General features: G+C 39.9%; 1 protein-coding gene across 1 annotated transcript in view; it reads right to left on the reverse strand.

Moving 5' to 3' along the window:
* Positions 1 to 19,008, reverse strand: part of agps (alkylglycerone phosphate synthase) — a 160,284-nt gene that overhangs the window by 19,150 nt on the left and 122,126 nt on the right. Inside the window, exons 13-17 of the mRNA XM_078552025.1 lie at positions 14,540 to 14,616; positions 10,184 to 10,296; positions 6,518 to 6,587; positions 2,890 to 2,951; positions 199 to 288 (exon numbers count right to left, since the gene is read on the reverse strand). Coding sequence (XP_078408151.1) covers positions 199 to 288; positions 2,890 to 2,951; positions 6,518 to 6,587; positions 10,184 to 10,296; positions 14,540 to 14,616 — 412 coding nt within the window. The remainder of the gene's footprint in view (positions 1 to 198; positions 289 to 2,889; positions 2,952 to 6,517; positions 6,588 to 10,183; positions 10,297 to 14,539; positions 14,617 to 19,008) is intronic.

The raw sequence follows: 19,008 nt of genomic DNA on the forward strand, positions 1-19,008 counted from the left end.
TTCAACATGTTTTGTTCAGCAAGGTCAAATGCAAACATGTTGGCCAGCGAGTTATTCCCAGGAAAGGGCAAGTTAGCCAATTATGCATTCACATGGACAAAGGGTAAAACAATTGTAAATAGCAGACCTGGATAGCATAAGAGGTGGGAAATCACATGAACCAAACATTGTTGAGAGCTGAATTTAAAAAAAACTTACCTGCATGTAGCAAGAGGAGGAAACTGAACACCTTTTTCTTTACATTCTCTTACTAGTTTCTCTTTCACATTCCTGCAGAGGTCAATCACCCTAAAATACATATTCAGAGTAAAACATTGGGTCTATTTATAGGTGAAATAGTTTGTCTGCTGAACAAATGCTGATAAAAGTCTGTTTAAAGTTTGTCTTCCTGAACCAATTCTTCTGCAATGCCAGAAGTAATAGCAATGAGTGATTTTTAAAAAAAAATTAAACTACTGTACCATGTATATTCATTTTGTGTTCAAGTAATTCATCAGCATATATCGCATATGTTAATTATATATTAACCACAGCTGGATCATCAACATAATTGATCTTATAATGCCGAATAAGATATACTGGTTGATCCTTTGCGATGCTGTACACAAGGATGCAATATTAAATGTAGTCTTCAGGTCCAGTAGGGTGAAAGAGCAGGTATGTGGGCTCAAATAAGTTCCAATTTTAAATTCATATATTTTGTCCTTTTTTATATAGTACTTTTATATTTATAATAGCAAAACGCGCTACAATTTTGCGAAGTTAGCTGAAGCACAGGAATTTGTGCAGAACCAGCCAAGAAGCTTGGAGATGTAAACTGAGTCACTACAGCACCACTACTGGCAAGGTTTAAAGACAGTACAAGAGTTTACTTGGGTAATTTTCAATATAAATGTGGACAAAGGAATTTATAATGGAAAAGGCTAGCAAAAAGGTTTGACAATAAGTTGACAAAAAGTAGTTATATAGACAGGAAGTGAATACAGGTGTAGGTTTTTAAACATATTAGAGATGATAATGCATTAAATGCCACATACATTTTCACTTTTATATCCCAATACAATTATCCGTTATAAAGTGATTGCAAAAATGTGATCGTTAGATCCAAACTGAAGAAATTTAGGAGATACTACTAGATGTGAACAATCCAGTTTTAAGGGCATGATTTCTATTGTCAAATTTAAGGCATTCACCAGATCATGAGAAAGCCTGCCGAATTAGGATGCAACTTTGAGACCATAAACCTCAAGGCCTACATATAACATAATCACTATGTTTTGACTATAGGAGGCCAAGTGACAAAGTTAGTGCTGAGGAAAAAAAAAATCCTTCGAATTTAAAAAAGGTTAATCAAATTTAAAGAATAGATTAAGTGTTATTTTCCTCAGACATCCTTCTACAAAGAAAGACTGCATTTATATAGCACCTTATCACATTCTCAAGATGTCTCAAAGTTTAGTCACTGTTATGTAGTCAAGTGTGGCAACTAATTTGCACACTGCAAAAGGTACACAAACAGCAGATTTGCATTTTGAAAAATATAAACATGTTGATTCAGGGAAGAATGATATAGTCAGGATAGAGCACACAATTCCTGTTCTTAGTGCCATGGGATCTTTTAAGTCTACCTGAGCCAACAACTGTGTCTCGAATGGAAGACTACACCTACAATAATACAACAATGTCTCAGTATTTCATTGAAGTGCCAGCCCACAAGTAAGATTTGAACCAAACTGTTGACCTCAAGGCAAGAATGCAAGTAACTGAACCAGAATGAAACTTGGAACATTTCCATAAATATAGGTCTAGAGCCTAGTCCTGCTCCTAATTCATATGTTGTTGTATAAGAAAAATAGAAGCATGAGCAAATGCAAAAGATACAAAATAAAGTGCTTTTTGGTGGCCCAACTAAAACTAGAACATTGAGAGGGGAACAGATAAGAAATTTGGCACATGAAAGTTAATAAACACATTTCTCAAAAGCATGTTTGTTAACACAAAGTGCACCAGTGCACTAAAAATAGATATTAAGTAGATAATTTGCATTTAACATATATATATATAATATATATATATATATATATATATTTGTCAAAACTTACTGACCCCCTTGCCAACTGAATTTAATAGATGGATTTTTGAATATGGTCTTAGTACAGGTGATTGAGGAGTTGAGCCATTTCCCACTGTGGACACTTGCAATTCCAAAAAGTTCACTTTCTGCTAGTTATAACATACTCCTCTCCAGGATTGGGTAGGGGGAATTAAGTCATGAACATACCTTAAAAATTGTGATTGCGTAAGAATAGCCAATGGGTCAAAACCAAACTGAATCTCTTCAAGAACTGATATTTTACTTGACCCTTACGCTGACTGATGACCCAAATTTCTTCTCCAATTTAGCTTGTCACACCACAAGTAGCTGAAGTATAGAGTGAATGTCTGAAGATAACACTGAAGTGGCTCATACTATAGGGAAAGGCACACTGAGAATTTATAATCTGCTTAATTACTCCCATGGGAGTTATGCATGAAGTTTGGGTTATGTGCTGTTATCAATAAGAGTGCACAATAACAGCAGACATTGTTCTTAATGTCTATTCCTAGAGGGACTGCAGATTACCAGAATATCATGGTGCTGGGCCTATTCCAGTGACTGTCATCATGGGCAATACAGGAATGTGCATTTTGGCCTCCTCTGCAATGTATGCAACATTAAAAGATATTGGTGGTACTGCAGGTTTTAAAAATGAACAGTTTTCTTTAGACAGAGCTGTACAAGCTAGAAATTACATTTATAATAAAGATGAACTATTTCATCAACATACAAATGCTACAAAGCAGAATAAAAATACTTATCAGTAAGAAATGTTTACAAGAATTCTTTACCGGTCCCAAGGAACAGAGGTTTCAAACGATTCTCCTATGATGTAATAGTCCATGCCCAAGTCCTAAGGAACATACAGCAGTGTTAGAAATAGTATTTCTTATACTATAAACAGTAACCTTATTCTAAAACATCTATAAAAAAGTTCCCCATCATCAGAATACAAGGCATTCTATTTAATTTGCTGTCAGCTATAGAAATAATGGCAACCTTCCGTCTTGTAAGACGACGGTTTGCACCGTAGTGATCGGCTCTGTTAAGCATCGCCTGGTGTGCTTCAGGAGCCCCACTCTGGCATGGCAGTCTCTGCTATATTTGCTGCAGAGGAAGACATGCGCTGAGAGTGCACAATTCACTGGCCTCTGTTTACTCAGGGCCTTCTTCTCGGCCAGCTGAGCTTTTCATTTCTTTTCGTCCCTTCCAATGTCCTTCCAAATAGTCAGCCTCCAGAGGTTGCAACCATCTTGCAGTTTTCAGTGTCAATGTCATCTTCATATCGTGCATGCAGGTGTCCTTGTAGCAGAGATATGAATGCCCTGAAGGCTGTGACCCAATGGCCAGTTTGATGTACTGAAGGTCTTTGGGTACATGACTATCATCCATCCGATGAACGTAGCTGAGCCAGTGCAGACATCATTGGCTTAGCAATGAGTGTATGTTGACAGAATTAGCATGCTCTAGTATCCTGCCAAGTGACGCTAAGGATATATCTGAGATAGAGAAGGTTGAAGCTTTAGCCTTTTATCCTGCTTAGCATGTTGTCCAGGTCTCACCACCTTAGAGGATTGCGCTGAGGATGCAGGCTTGGTAGACTTGCAGTTTGGTGTTCTCAGTCAGGTTGCTGTTGTTCCACATACACTTACTCAGCCTGGACATAACTTCAGCTTTTGCGATACATGTGTTGATTTCAGCATTAACTGACAGATTGCTGGTGATTGTGGAGCTTAGATATGTGAAGCTATCAAGAACCTCCACTGTCACATTGTCAATACTGATGGATGGGAGTATGGCAACATCCTTGATCATTTCATTTGTCTTTCTGATGCTAATGGTCAAACCAAATTCTTTACAGGTGTGAGTCAGTCCATTTGATGCTGAAGGTGTTCCTCGGTATGGAACGTTAATACAGCATCGTCAGTGTACAGCAACTCTGAGGAGGACTTGGCACACTTTTGTCTTGGGTCTCAGGCGAGAAAGGTAAAGCAGCTTTCCATCAGTTCTGGTATGTAAGTAGACACCTCTGTAGAAAACCTGAAAGTATATGACACCAGCAAAGTGAAGAATATGCCAAAGAGTGTCAATGCCAGAACACAACCATATTTGCCCCCATTTGTGGATGCCAAAGGGTTCCGATGCAGCTATGGCACACTGCCAATTTTCTCCTGCAGCTTAAATAGATCGCCTCTGCTTACAAGGTCGAATGCCTTGGTGAGATTGATGAAGGCAGTATACAGTTCGTGACATTTCTCCTGCAGCTGCTGGACCAGGAGGTTCATGTCAATTGTAGATCTTCCAATTGTGAAGCCTCACTGGGATTTCAAATAGATGCATCCGCCAGGATCTGCTGTCTGGCAAGTGCAACACAGGCAAATGCTTTTTCCACGATGGTCAGCAGGGAGATGCCTCGATAGTTGCTGCAATCACTGTGGTCTTCCTTGTTTTTGTATAGGATCAGAAGCTTTGCATCACACATCACAGGGCACGTCCCCCTCCCTCCAGCAGAAACAGAAGTTTGTGCAGATACTGGTGTGCCAGTTTTCCATGCTTGTTGAGTTCAAGCGGTAGAGCATCAGCACCTGTAGCTTTGCCCATAGTAAGTGAGTCATTAGCTTTACTAAGTTCTTCCACTGTGGGTTCAGTATCCAGCTCTACCATGATAGGCAGACTTTCTATGTTGGCTAGAGCTTCTTTGGTGACAGTGTTCTCCCTAGAATACAACTCAAGGTAGTGTCCTACCCATCTCACCAGCTGCTTACTGTAGTCGGTGATGACTCCCCTGCCTTTGTCTTCAATGGATCCACTTTCTTTGCTGATGGACTTCTTGCGTTTTTCCCCTTCATACATATCCCTAGCATTCAATGTCAAAAAACATTATGGCAAAGTTGTAGCTGGTAGTCACTGATGCACTGCCTAGCAGTCTTTTGGACTTCACTTTGAGTGGCTCTAGCGCATTGAGTCTTTTTGCTCGGATCTCTCTTGTAATTAATGAGAGCGGACCGCTGGGCTTGAATGACAGGTTCCATCACAATGACGTTAGCCTCAAACCAGTCAGCATTTCTCTGCTCTTGTTTCCGAAATGTTGAAAGTGTGGCATTGTGAATGTTTCTCGAAGTATGTTCTATTTTGCTTCTTCACTCTGTTTGGGAATACCAGAAGGTGCACATTCAATCGAATTGGGGAACTTTGATTTCTACCTGGGGTAGGTAGTATAGCTGATGTTGATACAGGACAGCATTTCTGCTCTGAATGAAAAATCTTCAACAGTAAATGGACTGACTCTCACACCAGTAAAGAATTTGGTTTGACCATTAGCATCCAAACACTGGTCCACATCATGGAGTGATCTATATCACAGTCAGTGCTGTGGTAGCTGAAAGGTGTTGAGAATGCTATTCAAACAGTCACATCTGGTGACAATCAGATCCAGCTGGTGCCAATGTCCTGATCTTGGACATCTCCAGGACACATTGTGGCATGGTTTGTTCTGAAGGTGCAGTTACATGAAGCTCATGGTAGCAGCAAAGCTCAAGTAGTCTCTGTCCGTTCTCATTTATCTTTCCCAAGCCATGATGTCTTGAGGCAGAAGGGCCATACCTCAGTCCACATCAAATCTTGCATTGAAATTCCACCAATAGGTAAAGATGTCCTGAATTAGGGATTCTGCTGATAGCAGTGTCAAGCTCCTCAAAGAACTGGTCATGGAGCACAACATCATGAGGTTAACTGGTCCTGAGTTGAAAAGCAGATGGAGGGAACATGTTCTGAACCATTTATGGGGGGAGTTCTAACAACAAGAGTAGCGAGTTCTTTATAGCAAAACCTGCACCTTGCTCACACATTTCCTCTCAACTCTTCCCCTGCCAGGTGTACCTGTAATGTTTTTCTTTCAGTGATCTGCTCTTCGCAAGCCTGGTCTCTTGTAGAAACAGTGGCGTTTGTTTTTCCATGACCAATATTCCAACCAGTAATCCACAAATACGTTTTACCAATTCTAAGCCTTTGCATTAGGTGAGACATCCATGCTATAAGAACAAATTTACCAATGGTTCACACTGAAAGAAAAATTACCACGCTCCCATCCTCACCGATGAACAATTAGCTTCTAGTTACAAGGAACTTGAAGCTCCTCATTATTTTGATTACTAATGCTGCTTAAAGAGTTGAGAAGAATGTGAATCAAATTTTTGTAAAAGTTTTAAATTTAACAGGCCCATTAAAAAATTGCTGGCTAGAAGCATGTTAATGTGAAACTGTTAGTAATGGTTCTGTATTGAATATTTCCATCCGGTTTAGAACTTTCAATTTTTCCCCAAATTCATCTCCAAAATTTTTTGCTGTCTACAGGAAAATATACCAAAATTACTAAATTAAAATGAAAACAGAAACTTAATACTTCTATAAGAAACATACCCGGATGTAAGCAATAACAAATGTTAGCATATAGCCCCGTTGTCCATTATCTTCTCCAGCTGCCAGGCCCCTGTAATCAAAAACATTCATCTTAACAGAGGCAAGGCAACAGCTCTCAGATATCAAACCTTTTATTCACTGATATATTTGATGAGTTTATGTTTTAATTGGGGGCCAGAATTCAGCACTCTTTTTGCATTTCAAAACATATGCATGGGCCTCTGTTTTTCTACACTTGACATTTGTGTGCTGGTAAATGCAAAGTCAGTGCAGGTTGATGCACAATAATTGTGGGCGGGGGGGGGGGGGGGGGGGGGGGTAAGAAATAGATCATAACATTCCAAAAAATACTGAACAGAATGAGGATTTACAGTTTTTTTGTTTCTTTTACATTTAAAAACAAACACACCCAACCCTCATTCTCATTTATTAACTTGCAACTATTTGGTAGAAACTTTTATCATCTATCCAGAATTATCATCCACCCGGAATGAATTGAACAACAGACTGGGTAACAATCCTGCTAATCGGAGTAAGTAAAACTGTAAATGAATTAATAAGAATACTAGACACAGCAGGATTCACCAGAGTGCAAGGAAGCTGCTGAGGTGGGGGAAGGGATGTTACTTGAAATATTTTTTAAAAACCTAAACTAAAACGGTTTAATGAGAATTGTGGACCCAGTTACAGTAAAAACCTTAATCGTCTGACTAATAAATTAAAGAAGGTTATTACCCAGATTAAATACAAATTGACAACTGAGAGATATCTCAAAACTTAAAAACACAATTAGTTAAATTTTTTTTAAATGGCTGGGCTATTAGGTTTTGCAGCACTAGCATGTGGGAATTGGTGACACCAGTGTGACCCACAACAACTACATTTGGTTTAAATGTCTGCAGCTCAAGGAACTTCAGCTTAGAGTTGATGCGGAGTCCGAGCTTTGGACAATGCAATTCATCAGGGAGGGAGAAAGTTACCTGGACACTTTGTTATAGGAGGCAGACACACCCCATAGGTTAAATGCTTCAGATTTGGTCTGTGGTCAGGGACAGCGGACGGTGTGACGACATACCTGTGAAGCAGGTATGGGAATCCAGAAAGTAGCACTCCACCGACTCCACCCCGAGCTTCCTCCAACTCAACTAGTCCCCGCCACCTGAGTCCCCCCACCGGCCTCCCCAATTCCCCTGACCCGATCTGACTAGACCCTACACCTGAAAACACCCCAACACCCCGACTTCACCACCTTACCCACCTACCACCCTAACCACTTACCAATCCTACTCCTTAACCATTTACTTCACCCACCCTACACCCTCAAACACTTAGCTTGCCCACTTACTTCACCCATCCTACCTCCTTCCCACCTACCTCACCCACTGTACCCCCTGACTACTTTCCTTACCCACCTAACCCTGTCACACACCCTACCACCTTACCCACTTAGCCTCTCTTGTAGTTTTTCAAAGAAGCTTTGGGACATTTAAACTCTATCTTCCAAAATACAGCAGCTACTGTCGTAAAAAAGGAATGTGGTTTCCGCATGGATTCTCACCGCTGCTCTCTCAGAGGTTTCCTGCGCTGACTGAGCTCTTCAAGATCCTCCATCGGAAGATTGCCCAGAAAAAAACTGGAGGAAGGTAAGTGTGTACTTCTTTTTGTCTGATCAGCATTGGAAATAGGGGTTCTGACCCTGAATGAAAGATTTGGACCTATAGGGCAGTTAGTCTTTCATCCCTCATTGGGAAAATGCTGGAGCACATTATTGAGGAAGCAGTGGCGAGACATTTAGAAATCATCATTAAACCATGTTGAATCTGCTTGATTGTAAGAAAGGGAAATTATGTTTGACAAATTCATTAAGTTTCTTTAAGGATGTAATGGGCAGAGTGGGTAAAGGAGAACCTGTAGATGTAGTGTATTTGGATTTCCAAAAGCATTCAATAAGTTACTACATACAAGGTTACTGCACAAAATAAGAGCTCATGTGTTGAGGGTAATATATTAACATGGATAAAGGATTGGCTAACTATCAGAAAACAGAGTTGGAATAAATAGGTCATTTTCAGGTTGGCAAATTGTAATAGGATACCACAGGGATCAGTGCTAGAACCTCAACTATTTACCATCTAAATTAATGACTTGGATGAATGACCAAGTGTATTGCAGCCAAATTTGCTGACAATTCAAAGATAGTAGGAAAGCAAGTTGTGAGGAGGACACAAAGAGTCTGCAAAGGGATACATATGTGCTAAGTGAGTGGGCAAATATTGGCAAAATGTGGAAAATGAGGTTATCCACTTTTGTAAGAGGCATAAAAAAGCAAAATATTATTTAAATAGAGAAACTACAGAATGCTGCAGTAGAGAGAGATCTGGGTTTGCTCATATACAAATCACATAGTTAACATGCAGGTCCAGCAAGTAATTATGAAGGCAAATGGAACATTGCAAATACGGTGGAATATAAAAGTAGGGAAGTTTTGCTATAACCATGTAGAGCCTGAGTGACACCACACTTAAGAGTACTGTGTACAGTTTTGGTCCTAGTGTAGGGAGAGATAAACTTGTATTGGAGGCAGTTCAGGAAGATTCACTAGGTTGATTCTTGGGATGAAGAGGTTGTCTTAAGAGGAAAACTTGAGCAGATTGGGCCTATGCACATTGGAGTTCAGAAGGATCAGAAGTTATCTTATTGGACAATATAAGATTCTGAAGGGGTTTGACAGGGCACATGCTGAGGGGGTGTTTCCCTCGTAGGGGAATCTAGAACTAAGGGGCATAGTCTCAGAATTAGTGGTCGTCTATTTAAGACATATACACAGACAGTACTGGAAAAACTCAGCAGGTCTGGCAGCATCTGTGGAGAAATGGTTTTGAGACTAACGCTTTGTTTCTTTACTACTACCATTGCCACTCCCTTTGCCCTTTGTTCCTTCACATCTTTGGTATTTAATCTCCCCCACCCTCTAACCCATCCCTGACCTTCCTTTTTTGTTCCACCTGACCCTCTCTCTTTTTTCAACAGCATAAAACCCATCACGTTTCTACCTCCATTCAGTTCCAAAGAAGAGTCACATTGGGCTTGAAACATTAACTATGTTTCTGTTTCTACAGATGCTGCCAGACCTGCTGAGTTTTTCCAACACATTGTTTTTATTTCAGATCTCCAGCATCTGCAGTATTTTGCTTTTATTTTAGTGCCTATTTAAGACAGGTCATTCAATATACTCAAGGCTGAGATAAACAGGTTCTTGAACTGTTGGAAGTTGAGGGTTATGGGGAGAGGCAGGAAAGTGCAGTGGAATTCAAGATCAGATCATCCATGGTCTCATGACCTTACTGAATAGCTGAGCAGGCTCGAGGGGCTGCATGGCTCACTCCTGCTCCTATTTCTTATACTATGTCTATACAGCAAAAATTAAAGCATGCAGGATCCAGATACTTTTTTAAAAAGCCAAAGAGGTTGTGAACAGTTTTAACAGCTATTGATTTCACTCTCCACCTCATATACAATGACTTCTACCTTACATTGTATGTTAATTATTATAGAACCTTGATGTCTTGGTGGTAGGGATATGTAACTGCACTGTATGTAAATGGAACTAGAAAAGTAATTTTTGTAATTCATTATATGGTCCAGATTTATTTTTTGAAGTCTTACCCAACTTTGGCAGCAATATCATAAACATGTTTTTCTTGTTGAAGAACCTTTTCTCTGCTACCCTCAAAAAGTAGGGTAGCTACGCATAACTCATTTGGATCAAATCCCTTGAACTGTGGAAATAAAAGTATGAAATTATTAAACAGAATTTGAAGGTGTGGTCATGTTGCATCTAAAACCAGAGATATTTTAAATATTTACACTTGAATGGTTCAATTAAATGCATTTTAGAATAACTACCAGGTTCTAATGGTACATTTAAGGAGGGGAAACAGTCCTAATTCCCCTAAAATGTGGGAAATCAAATCTGGAATGAAGTCGACTATCCTTACCCAGTCTGGCCTACATGTGACTCCAGAGCCACAGCAATATGGTTGAATCTTAACTGCCCTCTGAAATAGTCTAGTAAGCCACTCCGTTCAAGGCAACTAGGAATGAGCAACAAATGCTGGCTTTGCTAGCGATGCCCACATCTCATGAAATAATAAAAAACACGAGCAAAAATGTTCTGAAAAATTAGACTGCATGAATTAGCATATTAAATCAAACATTGCAGTTATAACATGCTAGTTGATAATCACAGAACTTAGTTCATTTGACAGAATTTTAAAAAATAAATAAGTGGACAGCAGGTGATGGTGTTCCCATGCGTCTGCATTCCTTGTCCTTTTAGGGAGATAGAAGTCACGAAGTTAGAAAGGTGCTGCTGAAGAAGCCTTGGCAAGTTGCTGCAGTGCTTCATGTAAATGGTACACACTGCCGCCACTGTGCACCAGTGGAGGAGGGAATGTTGAAGATGGTAGATAGGTTGCCTTTCAAGCGGGCTGCTCTGTCCTGAGAGTTGTTGAGCTTCTTGAGCATTGTTGGAACTGCACACATCCAGGCAAGTAAGACTATTTCATCACACTCCTAGCTTGTGCCTTGAATGTGGAAAGCGTTTTGGGAGCAAGTTACCCACTGCAGAACAACAGGCCCCTGGCCTGTTCTTGTGGCCAGAGTATTTATATAGCCCCATCTAGTGATGTTTCTGATCAATGGTGATCCTAGAATACTGGTGGTGGGGGATTTCAGCAATGGTAAAGCCACTGAATGTCATGGGGAGGTCAGGAGGAGGCCAACATGGATCATCTACCCAGCACTCCTGGCTGATGATGGTTTCAAACGCTTAAGTCTTGTCTTTTGCACTTATACTGTTAGTTGTTTAATTGTTCAATATTAATTGTTCAACCGCTGGACGTGGAAGGACTGCAGAGCTTTGATCTGATCTGTTGGTTGTGGGATTGCTTAGCTCTGTCTATAGCATGCTGCTTCTGCTGTCAAGCATACATGTAGTCCCTCCCTTTGTTATAGCTTCACCAGGTTGGCACCTCATTTTTAGGTATACCTGGTGCTGCTCTCCTACACTCTTCATTGAACCAGGGTTGGCCCTGGCTTGATGGTAATGGTAGAGTAAGGGAAATGCCAGGTAATGAGGTTACAGGTTGTTGTGGGATACAGTTCTTTTCCTGCTAAGGGTCCATAGCATCTCATGAATCCCCAGTTTGACCTGCTAGGTCTAATTATGCATCCTCTAAACTGTAAACTTTCCAGCAAATAGCAAGCAAAATCTGAATAATTCAGGCTGTTTACTCAAAGCAGTTACAGTTTCTAGCTCTGTAGAAAAGGTCAACTTCCTTAGCATAATACCTTGTTGTTACATGCTATAATACTCCTGTTCACCTATCTTTTTGTGATTACTCTACTAAAGTGATTCCACCCACATTTAGAAGTTAAAATAGTTGCTTGGAAATCACATATTTCACTTGTAGTGCTGGGCGCTTCGCTCAATTAGGCTAAGACACTTTTTGATTGGGATATTGTGTTTAAAATGATGGTAAACAACAGCTCTCAAGGCAGGATTATGACTGACAACTAACTCAAGTCAATCGGGTTTCCTCTATTGAGCTATTTAATGGAATTGAAGTCGTCATCCATGAATTTGTTAATCTGATACCTTGCCAATTGTGTATAATATGTAAAATTAAAGTTGGCTGCCAAGGACAATCTTTAAGGGAATTACATATATGTCAATAGAGGTAAAACAATTTGGCGCTCAGCAGTTCAAGTAGCGACGGATGTTTTGATCACGGCCAGAACAAGCAAGTTTGGAAACTTTGTAATTCATAAAATATGTTTCATTACAAGAGACCATCATTCTAGAGTTTTCCGGAAACTGAGAAAAAATGGTCTTCAAAAATTCATTGTAATTGTATATATATTCTAAAATAATACTTGTGCCTTAGAATAGCTGGCCATATCTTTCTTTGTATAAATCAAACTGTAGTTTCAGCCTGCAACAATTGATGACAGGAATTTTACACAAGTTCAGTATCTGGTATCTTTGTTAGCTAGGGAATTGCTCTGCTCAAACTACATCAACTCAGCACAGCAGAGTAAAGCATCCAAATTTCAGATTGTAATGGACAAAGTCAATATGCAAAACCTATCAAGCAGTTTGCATCAGAAAATTGCTGAAAGGAGTTCAAATCCTAATGGTTACACTATTAAATGGAGGTTGAATAAATAGTAAAGCTGAAAATCACAATCTGATTTACCTCAACTTCCCATTTGTAAACAGAAAATAAAATGACTGTATTCAAAGCAATGTAACACTTTAAAATGTAAAACTCAGCAAAAAAGCTATGATTTCCAATATAATTTAGATAACGACAAATGCTGCAGTAGCAATTTGCGTAAAAACATATTCACACGACTTTTATAGGAAAAAACCAAGTTTTTTCTTAATTCATTTAGAATATTGTCAACAACAAACTAAGTTAGTTCTGTATGTTTACTCTAAAGGTTAATCACCAGCTTCTGCCAAAAGGTCACTTGGAATCTTAGAATGGTTACAGCACTGAAGGAGGCCATTTGGCCTGTGGTGTCTGTGCTGGTCCTCTGAAGGTGCAATTCACCTAGTGCCACTCCCTACCTTTTCCCCATAGACCTGCAAATATTTCCTTTTTCAATTCCCTTTGGAAAGCCTCAAATGACCCTGCCTCCACCACACTCTCAGGCAGGCACTCCTGGTCCTACCAACTCACTGTGTAAAAACGTTTTTCCTTATGTCACCATTGCTTCTTCTGCTAATTACTTTAAATCTGTGCTCTCTGGTTCTCGATCCTTGCACCAGTGGGAACAGTTTCTCCCCATCTATTCTGTCCAGACTCTGATTTTGAATACCTCTATCTAATCACCTCTCAACTCCTCTTTTCCAAGGAGAACAGTCCCAACTTCTCCAATCTTTCTACACAATTGAAGTTCTTCATCCCTGGAAACATCATCATGAATCTTTTCTGCACCATCTCTAATGCCTTCATATCTTTCCTAAAACGTGCTGCCCAGAAGTAAATGCAATACTCCAGTTGAGGCTGTACCGGTATTTTACGCAAATTTAACACAACCTCCTTGCTCTTGTGCTCTATGTCCCTATTAATAAAGCCTATGATACTGTATGCTTCATTAGCCACTCTGAACCTGTCCTGCCACCTTCAATGATTTATGCACATGTACGCCCAGGTCCCTCTGCGCCACTTTTAGAACTGTATCCTTTATTTTATACTGTCTCTCTGCATTCTTCTTACCAAAGTGAATCATTTCACACTTCTCTGCGCTAAATTTCATCTGCCACCAACTTGTCTATGTCCTTTTGAAGTTCTACACTATCATCCTCACAGTTCACAATGCTTCCAAGTTTCATATTATCTGAAAATTTTGAAATTGTGCTCTGTGCACAGGTGTAAGTCTTTAATATATATCAGGAAGAGCATGGTCCTAACACTGATCTCTGGGGAACTCCACTATAAACCTTCCTCTAGTTCGAAAAACAACCATTCACCACCACTGTTTCCTGCCACTCAGCCAATTTTGTATCCATGTTGCTACTGCCCCTTTTATTCCATAAGCTCCATCTTTGTTCACAAATCTGTTGTGTGACACTTCATCAAATGCTTTTTGGAAGTCATGTACACCACATCAACACAAACATGGGCTGGAGGTGTGTGTACGCAAAAGGGGATTTGGTGGCCGATCAGGTCATTAGATACAATACTATATGGAATGAAAGCAAATTATTCCATTTTAATAAAGTGCACAGTGGGAAAAAGCCGAGACCGTCTGACTCACCTTAAATTGCTCTTCATAAATGCAACTTACAAATATCCTAACAATTTTGACAAAAGCAGAGCGATGATTTATAAAACTTCAGTGCTTGTGCTGAAATTTTAGCTTCTGTGGGTGAGTTATACCTAGCTTATCTTTCTACTTTATTGAAAAGTATTACTTTACAATGTTGAAAAACTGAAAAATTGAACATACCTTGGTAATGTAGAACTTTTTCAGTCCATCCAAAAATGAAGTAAAAATTGAGGCCACTTGTGGTTTTAGTGCATGTCCTATTTTGAAAAAGCATATTTTATTTGGAAATACAGCATTCCTTTGGATTTTAGATAACAAACCCATCTATACAGATTGATAATTTGACCAACATATTTACAGTGTTGATAATGGATTTTTACAATCATAGCTTTCTTATTTGATTGGGAGCATTTAATTGATAAGAAACAAGAATTGAACACAAAAATGCTAATAATATTGTCATAATATATTACAAACCTTCAAGAAAGCAGAAAATGATAAATTTGATAAAGCTCCATTCTCCCAATTCATATTATTTAGTTTGGACATTTGTCATTATTGGTCTCTAAGTCCTCCTAAAAGTAACATCACACTTTACCTAATATTAATTATATTCTGGCAATGCCCAGGAAATGCAAATACAGCAATGTTTAAAAGAATAGTCATTCATGGGGACAAAGGGCACCTTAAGATTTAAAATCCATTTTCATTGTCTGGCTAATTATTACAGTACTAAAAAGCATACAAAAAATGAAAACAACATACATGTTCATTAACTGGGCCATGTCAGACACTTATATTTTGAATATATTGCAATGATTGAAAGGATTCATGCAATATTCAGAGCTGATCTTTGTTTAGCTCAACTTTAGGCACAGCACAGTGCGATGAACTGTCAGACATTAATCCGCTTTTCAATCGATTTAAACAATTTGGCCTGGAATTTCAACTCAATTGCACTTTAAATTTACAATGCAGTCCCGTGATATCAGTGTAACTGGTGCAAAAGACCACAGCACTAAGTGCAAATTGCTTTCAATGCAATGAGTCTCCACGATCTTACTCACTAGTTTTAAAAACACTGCTAGATGCAGGGCCACAAAACTGGTCATGGCCCAAGGTGAAATAATCAGCATTGGAGCATCCACTAATTACAGTTGTTTGCAGGCCTTCTGAGTAGGTTCAAAAAAAATTAAACAATAACTTTTGGGTGCAGCGACACCAATACATATATTACAAATTTATTTCCAGATTTAAGAAGCTCACTATTGCACCCAATCCAACTAGAACATTTTTTGATATCCCAATCCAACTAGAAAATGTTTTGATATATCGTCATTTTTAGTAATTTGAAATCGTGTTACACATGGTGGATTGCCACTGATTTCAAATGCCTATTTTTTTTGTGATAAACTCACTTTCAGCTGTATTAGGTAAACTGCACCACGTTACCATTCTTAAACACATCAAAGAACTTTTTTTCAAAAAAAGCAAAACAATTTTTTTAAATTATGTTTTAAAACACTGCTGATTGTTAGTTCATGAGAGATTTGCATTTAGTGATATGCAAATTAGGGAGTAAAAACAGGGGCAGGTGAACGCTTTTCAACACAATTTTAGGTGCGATCACTGATGGTACCTAAAGCAAAAACTCTACCCCTCTAAATCTACTATATTAGTTGAGAAAGGTTTGTGATTTCACCCATCCATTAAAAACCTGGATTTACTCAGGGTCAGGTCATTTAGCCTGTTGAGCCTGTGCTGGCTCTCTGCAACAGCAATTTAGCTAGTCCCACTCCCCTACTCTCTCCCTGTAGCCCTGCAAATTGTTTCCTTTCAAATGCATATCCAATTCCTTTTGAAAACTACAATTGAATCTACCTCCATCACCCTTTCAGGCAGCATGTTCCAGATTGTAACCACTTGTTGCAGAAAGGAATTTTCCTCATGTTGCCTTTAAATCTTTTGTCAGTAACCTCTGAGCTCGACCCTTCCATCAATGGGAACAGTTTTTCTTGATCTACTTTGTCTAGGCCCCTCATGATTTTGAGCACCTCTATCAAATCTCCTCTCAACCCTCTCTTCGTGAAGAACCACCCCACCTTCTCCAATCTATCACATAACTGAAGCTCCTCAACCCCAGAAACATTCCAGTAGATCTTTTCTACACTCTCTAAAGCCTCTGCATCCTTCCTAGTGTGGTGCACAGAATTGGACATAATACTCCAGCTGAGATCGAACCAGTGTTTCGTAACGAAGTACTTGCTTTTGTACTCTTTGCCTCCAATTATAAAGCCAGGATCGAGCATGCCTGTTTAACTACTTACAATCTGTCCTGCCACCTGCACTGATTTGTGCACATAGGTTATGGCAGATACCGAGGGCACAATACAGCAGAGTCCCTAGAGGAATATAAAATGTGCAGGGGGAACTTAAAAAGGGAATTAGGGAAGCTAAGAGAAGTGCATGAGAACACATTGGTGGGTAGATTAAAGGAAAACCCAAAGGGGTTTTTTAGATATGTAAACAGCAAGAGAATAACTAGGGAAAGAGTAGGGCCAATTAGGGACCATAGGAGGTAATGTGTGTGTGGACCTGGAAGACATGGGTGCGGTCCTCAATGAATACTTTGCGTCAGTCTTCACAATGGAAAAGGACAACGCAGGTAGAGACATCAGGGTGAAGGACTGTGAAACATTAGAGGAAGCTAACAGAGAGAGAGAGAGGAGGTACCAGCGGATTTAACGGCTTTAAAAGTGGATAAATCCACAGGCCCGGATGAGATGTATCCCAGGCTGCTGAGGGAGGAAGGTAAGAGATATCAGGGGCCCAGGTAGTAATTTTCAAATCCTCTCTGGCCACAGATAAAGTGCCAGAGGACTGGAGGACTGCTAATGTTGTCCCATTATTAAAAAAAGGAAGGGGTAGACCAGGAAATTACAGGCTAGTCAGCCTAACCTCAGTGGTGGGGAAGTTAAAAGAATTCTAGAGGGACAGCATATATCTGCACTTGGAGAGATACGGATTAATCAAGGGTGGTCAGCATGGATTTGTTAAGGGAAGGTAGTGTTCGACAAATTTGATCAAATTTTTTGAGGAGGTAACCAGGGTCTTGATGAGGGTAAAGCATTTGATGTGGTCTACATGGACTTTAGCAAGGCTTTTGATAAAGTCCCTCATGGCAGACTGGTCAGGAAAGAGCGAGCCCATGGCATCCATAGCAAAGTGGCATTTTGGATCTAAAATTGGCTGAGTGGCAAAAAGCAGAGGGTGATTGGAGGGGGATATTTCTATGACTGGAAGTCTGGTTCCAGTGGGGTTCCAAAGGGCTTGGTGCTGGGACCCTTGCTGTTTGTGGTGTACATAAATGATTTGGACTTAAATGTAGGGGATATGACATGAAAATTGGTAGGGCGATAAATAGTGAGGAGGATAGCTGTAAACTGCAGGAGGATATCAATGGACTGGTCAGGTGGGCAGAGCAGTGGCAAATGGAATTCAACCAAGTGTGAGGTAATGCACTTAGGGAAAGCTAACAAGGCAAGGGATTACACTTTGAATGACTGGACCCTGGAAAGTACTGAAGATCAGAGGGACCTTGGTGTGCATATCCACAGATCCTTGAATGTAGCAGGGCAGGTAGATAAGGTAGTTAAGAAGGCATATGGGATACCTGTATTCTACATCTCAGCTAATAAAGGCAAGAACAGGGAGGTTATGCTGGAACTGTATAAAACACTGCTTAGGCCACAACTGGAGTACTGCATGCAGTTCTGGTCACCACATTATAGGAAGGATGTGATTGCACTGGAGAGGGTGCAGAGAAGATTTACCAGGTTGCTGCCTGGGCTGAAGGGTCTGAGCTAGATAAGATTGGATAGGCTGGGGTTGTTTCCTTGGAGCAGCGAAGGTTGGGAGAACACTGATAGAGATGTATAAGATTGAGGGACATAGCTAGGGTGAATCTGAAGGCATTTTTTCCATTAGTAGAGGGGTCAATAACTAGGGAGCATAGATTTAAGGTAAGAGGTAGAAGGCTAAGCAGGGAGTTGAGGAGAATTTTTTTCACCTAGAGCGTGGTGGGAGTCTGGAACTCACTGCCTGAAAGGACGGTTGAGTCAGAAACTCTTGTAACATTTAAGAAGTATTTAAATAATCACTTGTGTTGCCATAGCCTCCAGGGCTATGGGCCAAGCATTGGAAAATGGGATTAGTGTAGTCAGATCTTTTTGACCTAAACAGACAAGACTGGCCTCCTTCTGTGCTATAAACATCTATGAGTCTATGTTCCTGCACCCCCTTTAGAATTTCGCCCTTTAGTTTATATTGCCGTTCCTCGTCCTTCCTACCAAAATGCATCAGCTCACAGTTTTATGTTTTAAATTTCATCTGTCACTTGCCCACCTATTCCACTAGCCTACGCCCTCGAAGTTTATCACGATCCTCCTCACAGTTGAAATCATGATCTGTATACTAGTCTAAGTCATCAATATGTATCAAGAAAAGCAGTGGCCCTAGTGCATCAATATATACCTTCCTCTGGTCTAAACAACAAAATGTTTATCAATATTCTATTTCCTGCCACTCAGCCAACTTCACATCCATGCTGCTACTGTCTCTTTTATTCCATGGGCTTCAACTTTGCTGGC

The sequence above is a fragment of the Cetorhinus maximus genome, chromosome 11, assembly GCF_964194155.1.
Source record: "Cetorhinus maximus chromosome 11, sCetMax3.hap1.1, whole genome shotgun sequence".
In the NCBI taxonomy this organism is placed as follows: Eukaryota; Metazoa; Chordata; class Chondrichthyes; order Lamniformes; family Cetorhinidae; genus Cetorhinus; species Cetorhinus maximus.